The sequence below is a fragment of the Eurypyga helias genome, unplaced genomic scaffold (assembly GCF_000690775.1).
Source record: "Eurypyga helias isolate BGI_N326 unplaced genomic scaffold, ASM69077v1 scaffold16525, whole genome shotgun sequence".
NCBI classification, from domain to species: domain Eukaryota; kingdom Metazoa; phylum Chordata; class Aves; order Eurypygiformes; family Eurypygidae; genus Eurypyga; species Eurypyga helias.
In genome coordinates, this window is record NW_010253613.1 from 12,488 (window position 1) to 19,974 (window position 7,487).

At 40.2% G+C, this 7,487-nt stretch overlaps 1 protein-coding gene across 1 annotated transcript in view; it reads right to left on the reverse strand.

Moving 5' to 3' along the window:
- Nucleotides 1-3,180: 3,180 nt before the first annotated feature.
- OGFRL1 (opioid growth factor receptor-like 1) overlaps nucleotides 3,181-7,487 on the reverse strand; it is a gene marked incomplete at its 5' end in the record, with an annotated part of 6,795 nt that continues 2,488 nt past the window's right edge. The window contains 4 exons of the mRNA XM_010152725.1: nucleotides 3,181-3,931; nucleotides 5,527-5,672; nucleotides 5,816-5,882; nucleotides 5,976-6,054. Coding sequence (XP_010151027.1) covers nucleotides 3,181-3,931; nucleotides 5,527-5,672; nucleotides 5,816-5,882; nucleotides 5,976-6,054 — 1,043 coding nt within the window. The remainder of the gene's footprint in view (nucleotides 3,932-5,526; nucleotides 5,673-5,815; nucleotides 5,883-5,975; nucleotides 6,055-7,487) is intronic.

The window sequence follows — 7,487 nt, forward strand, 5'->3', positions numbered from 1 at the left end:
CCCCCCCCCACACACACTTCCTTGTAGGCCCCTTCAGGTACTGGAAGGCTGTTACAAGGTCCCCCTGGAGCCTTCTCTTCTCCAGGCTGAAATACATTATTGTAGGAAGTACACAGAAATCCCTGAATACTTCAGTGTACAGTGAGACAAAACCAAGTTCAACAGTGAGCAAATGTCCTGCCTTTCTTTGCACAGCCTCAGTTTCTGAAGTAATGGTTAAATAATTAGGTACTGGCATTTATGAGAATACAATCAATTCAACATACACTGTACTATAAACCTGAAAGCCAATACTTGGAAGCTTCAAGCACAGGGTGCTCCTGGTTGCTAAAGTCATGATTCTGTAATAAAATACCTTACACTTGATCCTCAGAAATCTCAATGGGATGCTACACTCTATGACTTCCCTGCAACGAACCCTTCTTTTAAGCACTCGCAAAATCACAAGAAACAACTCCTCCACGAAAAGGATGATAAACCAATCACAATTTACATAGAGCAGCATTTGTTAGTTAAAGCTTAAGTGTCCCATAAGAGTAATTGTGTTGATAAAGCTGTAAGACAAAGATTAGAGTGCAGGAGCCCACCTGACACCGAAAACCTCACTTACCTAATCCCCATAGTTCTCTGTAGGCAGTTGGTATGCCATGACTCTCCTCACTTCTATGAAGACTGATATATACTGAGTTGCATATTTTAACAAAAAGTAATTGCAGAGTTAATAAGGACACGAGTCCCAAAGCTCTTGACGGTATTTTCAGATACACTGGGCCCTTAACGCAGACAGCCCTGCCAGGTTAAATGGACATGAAGTACTTGATTATGAGTGGAGAACCAGCAAGCACGTATAGGTGAAAGCTGTGTCACGGTAACAGATACCATACTGCAGAGAAATCATTTGGATGCACATCCCAAGAGCTTTCTGGTTTAAAATTACAGCAAGATTCCTCTTCTTTTTTCTTTTGTTCGGTAGATAAAGACAAAAGATCTCCTGAGGTCACTGATGTTCAGTCAAATTACAGTATAAATATAACAACACCTCCAGCATCCCTTATTTCATTTGAACACTACGTATTTTTTTAAAAGTGTTTAATCTTAATACTCAAGTCCGTAAATTGAAGGCTCTGTGTAACTACCTACCTATTTTCCCTATGCCGTTCAAGAAATAACGACGTAAAAACAACGCTATGAAGCTGGCACGGTTAGGCACTCAAGATTTAAAGAGTCATGGGCAGAACATAAAGTTGTTCTCCCTGTGCGTACGCGTGGGGTCAGAGTCTTTAACTACACCGACCAATTTTATCTCAGCGTTTGCTGTCCCCTTCTGCTCTGAAGGTCAGAGGTAAACGTGAACAAGGGGATCCTAGTTCAAGTCCAGCCTATTGTGAAAGGCTTCTCAGCACCTTTCCAGCTCTGAAGTGGTGGTGGCTGCTGGAGGAATTCTGTGCAGCATTTCTGCTCAGGGTTAATGCCTCCTTGAGTGATCTGGGTTACCCTTAAAAAAAAAAAAAAATCCACTTACATATATTCCTTTCCTTACAAGGTGGCACAGAAGAGAGATACGTCTTCCCTCTTCCCTGCCTCTTTAGGATGGAAAGGGCCTAGTCTTTGTCCATGGGTACCAAGATCTCCAACTGCCACTCTGATCCCAAGAAACAGTGCTACCTGGGGAAACGGATGATGGACTGCCATGGTGGGAGTTAGCAGAACAGAAAAATACAAAACATTCTGACTACACCCTGAAACCCCTGAAGTCTTTGTCATTTTGAGTTATAAGGCTTGAATAAAGTCCTGTAGCAGCCTGTCACTCAAACTGCAGTCAGTCACTTGCCTCATAACATGTCATCAAAAATACATTAAAGGCAGTGGATAATACATACACTTTTAAATAGAAAATACATACAGAAGTTTTAGACCATTTTAGGGCTGTAGAAAGTGTGAGTTCTACCTGCATTATTTTTCAATTCATATTCCACACAATTAACTTGCTAGGTAACACCTTGTTTGACTGAATGGCATGAAGTCAGAAGAGGCTACTCAGGGAAAGCAGACAGTCCTCCAGTGAAGAAAATTGGGAAAGATCTTAATTAGGGCCAGGAGACTGGTCTGCTTCAGGTTGCAGCTGATGAGCAACATAGCATTAAACTCTGCAAGACCTCTGACAGAGAGCAAAGCAAGGAAACAGACTGCTGGAAGGAAGCATCAGGACTGCCTTTCTCTCCCAGACCAGCAATAGGGGATGCAGCGTTGTGCAAACCTTACCCAAAACTGGCCAAGAAACATCCCAGTTAGGGTAATATCCAGCTGCACAGGCCTGGTGGCATTTTCTCTGGTGGCTATGATGATTAAGCAGTGCTTTGTGACAAAGACATTGTGCAGAGGCTGAACCCAGATAGGGGAGTTGTTTTATTACAGCTGATCAGCAGAGAGCTTTCACACTGAGACCAAATCTGAGTGATCAGAGATTCCTCCCCCCAAATTAGTAGTAGTAGCAGATGAGCCAAGGGAAGAGAACTTAACAGGGACTAACATAAGTCTAAAGTGAAACTTCCCTTGTACCCAAAAAAGCTGTGGATACAGTTTCATTGTAAGTGAAGCTTTCATTCAATGTGCAGTGATACCCAGCTGCATAGGACATTTTGGTATCTGTTACTAAGCGTCTCTGAGAAGGATACTAACCTAAGGTAAAAGATGCTGTGCAACTACTGCTGTTCAACACAGTTTCTAAAAAATACACCCAGCAGGGAAAAAACTGTGCTCTCAAAATCATTTCTAGTCATTTCATAAAGGGAAATCAACACTTTAAGCATATTAAAAGGAACTTAAAAATTTGGATGTTCCACAGCTTTCTAGTAAGTTATGCTTTTTGTTACATTTGGGATGAATTTAATGGCAAAAATATAGATAAGCTTTTTATGCAATCTGTCTGGAAAAGATAACGGATTTCTTAGCTTTCAATATACACGATTGTTTTAAAGAGCCACATCTGGTTGACTGCTGATAAACTGAGGCTGAAAAAAGTAAAATTCATTAACCTAACAGAAGCCTAATCCGATGCATTCACAAGCACAGTCTCATGAACATTTTATACTACACTAGATGGAAGTTTCACCCAAAAGGAAGGAACAACGAATAATTTGATTCATTCAATATAAAACATAATGATTTTTAACCTCAGACTCATGATTTGAGCTCATCCTTGTTTTTTGTGGTGGTCCCCTCTGAAAGCGTATCCTTATCAAGGTTATCTGCTGACATGTTATTTGAAGAACTCCCTGTGTCACATAAATCTTCCTCTGCAGTGCCTGGGCGATTTCCACAGTCACTGTTCAGGTTTTCATCATCTTTTTTTGAATGAGAAGCGTCCTCCTTTCTGTCTGAAGTATCATGAATTTCTTCCGATTTTGAAAGCTGACCGGTATCAGCATCACTGTTCTTTTCACTGTTGTTCTGCCTAACAGCATCACAGTTCACTTCCTGTTCATCCTGGTCATTTTCTTCCCCGTTTTTTGCAAGTTCTACCTTTTTTTCTTCAGTTGTTTTACCAGCCGAGCTTCCACTGGCTGATGCATTCTTAGGCTCTTTTGGTTTCTTATGCTTAGAAATACAACTGTTGTGAATAGAAACTGGAGATGCTGGCTTTTTATTTGTTTTGCTCCCCTCTGACTTCTGTTTTCTGGGGGGTCCCCAGATAAAATGCTCTGAGGGCGTATAATGTTGCTGGGCAAATCTCAGGAGTTTCCTCCTTTCTCTTCGGTCTCTAATAGTATACACAAAATATTCTAGAGCACTCTGCTTAATGTTGGGAATGGTATCCTCCACAAGAGCTTCGTGGAGAATAAATTTTACCAGGGGAGATTTGAAACTCTCGTATCCAAGCTCGCCAAGACTCTTCAGAATTCGAGTGATTCTCAAGTAGTTGTGCTGAGACCTTTAGAAGAAAAGGGTGAAAAAATTCCATTGAATCAGGAAAAAAAACCAAACCCAAACCCACCATACAGATACAGAATTGGAACTGGAATTCCTTGTGCCTTTTTTTTTTAAATCACTCCAGGTGTGTACGTCAGGTTTCCTGTACTTTAACTTCTCACAGTTGCTGAAGCTTGCTAGCACCTCCTTTGCTAGGATGTTGTGAGTGAAAATTAGTGTCTGTAAATGCACCAAGGTGACAGGCTGAAAAAAGCAAAATCCAAGTATGCACTGATTTTGATTCCTTCTGCTCTAAATTTTCCTTCTGAGGAGAAAATCAGTCATATTATAAAATATGGGGTTTGTAGTGTATCACAGTAATACATCTACAGAGCAAGATGCACTGCACTTCACTTAAGCTATTTAAAAGCTGTGCCTCCAGTCTAGGCTGGCTGATACAGCACTTGTGACACAGCCAGTGCTGGGAGAAAAAAAGGCAGCTCTGGAGAGCAAGTCCCACTGTCGTTAGTACTGTCTAAGATAAATGGAACAAACTACCTTCTGGAAGTGCTTGAGAAGAGCTAAAATTCCCTCGTAAAGTATACCTAAACAGTAAAAAACGCCTAGATTTTAGACGGCTAAAATTAGGTAAAGAGAGTCCCAATCCCTGGATTAAAACTGTGCAGCTACTCACTGGTGAGAATATAGGATTTACTGTGTAAAAATGCACAGGGGAGTAACGTTTGGGCTTCCCGAAACCCTGTTTTATCTGTGGCCTGAGCCTGAGCCCACACCTGTATCAGCTCATATAATATTTAAGTGAAATTAATAACAAATTATTCCCATTATTCACCCAAAATATCCACCACCAATTCTACCTACTATCTTTCATTTGGACGGGAGAACAAAATACGGCAGGAAAACAATCTTTGGCTCTAAGGTCAGAGGTATTAAGAAGGAGATCACAAGATTTGAAAAGAGATTTTGATATAATTCATCTGCATTGGACAAAATTCAGTGCAAACTTCTGTTACCCACAATGCCGATGAAAAGCAACAGATGTACATTGCTGAAAGTTGGGCTGAAGTTTGACTTCATGCGTGCCTACACCTCTCCAGTTAAGCACTGCAATTAAATTTAATTTAAATAAATAAAATATTAAATACATAATATTTCATGTTTTGAGGAGAGAGGGAAATCTTGTTATTTAGCTTCCATACAGGTGTGGAGAATTTGATTTTTTCTTAAAAGAAATGGGAATACAAAAGATAAGCCACTAATTCTTTCCAACTGAGAAGCAGCACCTTTGGATCAGGTGAAAACACATTCAGTAGCATTACAAAAATTATTTTGGATCTGTGATCTTCTTCAGAACCATATGAAGTTGTATTTTCAGGGAATTCAATCAGTCAGTTAGCCTGGTAATGGGTGAGAAGCACAATCAAAAAAAAGGGGAAGGAGGAATGTACACATACAGACACAAACGAGGCATTGACTATTTCTTTTTCTCTTTTTCCTGGCAATCTTTGGAAAATTTATCTTCCCTTTCTCTAGAAAACAAAAGGCTAAAGAGGTTCTGTGGCAATGCTAGAGAGTGGAGTGCGTGTCATTACTTACTCATTCAAATGCTGAAATCTTTCCTGCCAGTTAGCAGCTCGTGCTACGTTTCCAGTTTTATCAATTAGTTTTATTCCAAAAAACTCCAACATCATTTTGTAAGCCAAAAGGAATCTTCTAATTGCTTCTTTTGTTTTCTTGAATTCCTAATAAACAAAGAATACATCCACAATTCTAAGCGGCACTAAAGCATGTAACTTCTGCATTGCATAAAACAACTCTACATAACCAAAAGCAGTTATGTATCAAAATTAATGTGATGGTTTGTATTGAGCTCAATCTGTATTACCTCAATTTCATATGTAGTTAATTCTTTAGCATAGAAGTTCAGACCTTGCTCCCTCAGTGGGAAAAGCCTGTTAAAAGAAAAAAGGCATTATGGCTCACAATATAGGAACACTTAATCAAATTAATGCTTTGAAACAGAAAAGGGGTAATAAGTGACCAACCACTGTATGTAAGTGTGGTTATGTTCCAGTTTTTCATAGTCTCCTTTCCATTTATTTAGGACTTCTTCAATATAAACCCCTGCATAAAAATAATTTGAAAACTGTTAGGTAGCCATCAAAACCAGCATTCAGCTACATAAAGTACATGGCACGTTAAGATAACGACAGAATGCACATTTTAATTCTCTTTCACATACGATGTGAAATAAGGTCTACTACAGCCATAAATAAATTCATTTAAATTTGAAATTAATTTAGCTACTAAAACTTCATTAAAGAGATTTATCGAATTTCAGTATAAATAAACCTAACTGACTTATACTGAGTTACTTACCAGCAGAGGGTATGTCACAACAACCTCTGCAAAATACGCTTCCCCAAAAGTTCCCCTGTCCTAGATCCCTTTATCACATTGACTGGTAATTAACAAGCCACTTACATAAAATATTGCTTTGTGAATCACATATCATTGCTTTAACATGACGAAACTCAGCACGTATCTCTCTCTCTCTCTCTCTCAAAGCCAAAGTTCTTTCAGAAATCTACCATTCCAGGAATCTCTCCAGCTGCAAATAACATTATGACTGGGAAGTCGTTCTCCATCAGCTGTGGTCAAGAGGCTTACTGCCATTGCTGTGAGTCTGACCTTGGGGTCTCAGGTCATGCTCACCAAATGAGAAGTTCACCTTTTAGGGGGGTCTCAGAACAGCTGCAGAGTTCAGTCAGTTCCCCTTGGAAAGACACAGTGATAGAGAACGAGGACAAAGTAGGTGTAAAAGAAAATGAATCATTCTTTGCACTGAGACTCTGCTCATGAAATTCAGCCGTGGGCCAGGGTGCTTTTCCAGGCACTGCACAAATGCACAAAGTACATAAAAGGATCTTCCTCCTTTCAAAACCTGTACAGTCTCTTTCCATGAAGGAGTGCTCAGCGTTAGCCTGTTTCTACTCTGAAACCAACAACAGTTTTACCACTGCCAAACAGCCTCTCCCAAAGTCAAACATAGCACAGGAGTGGCCTAAAAAGCCCATAGCCCCAAGTAGACAATCTCCTACTACACATTTGAGATCTCTCCTCCCCCTGAAAATTTCCACTTGGGTCTCAATGACAAAGGAGAACCCATTTGGTACTTCTCTTTAAACAGTGGACAAAGCAGCCAGTCACAGGGGCTGCTAAGAACACGGAGTTTCCAATGCAGGCAAGGCTGGAAAGACACTTGCAAAGAGGACCTCTTGCCATCACCGCACTGTATCCAACCTACATTCCAGGTATTGGAAAACTTTCTGCTCAATTCCAGGGCAGAGAGACAGACAGGCTGGCTCTGAGTCAGAACCGCAAGCTAAATCTGTAGAATTCAACTTCTGATCTAGTATTGCACCAGAAATGTCTTTTTTTTTTTTAAAGTAACATTCCCTAGCAGTTCTGTCCTTAACACGGTAACTCAGAGTCCCCCTGAACACTCTTACAGATCCACAGACTCAGGTCAAGGTGGTGGCTACTCTTTCCCCCCC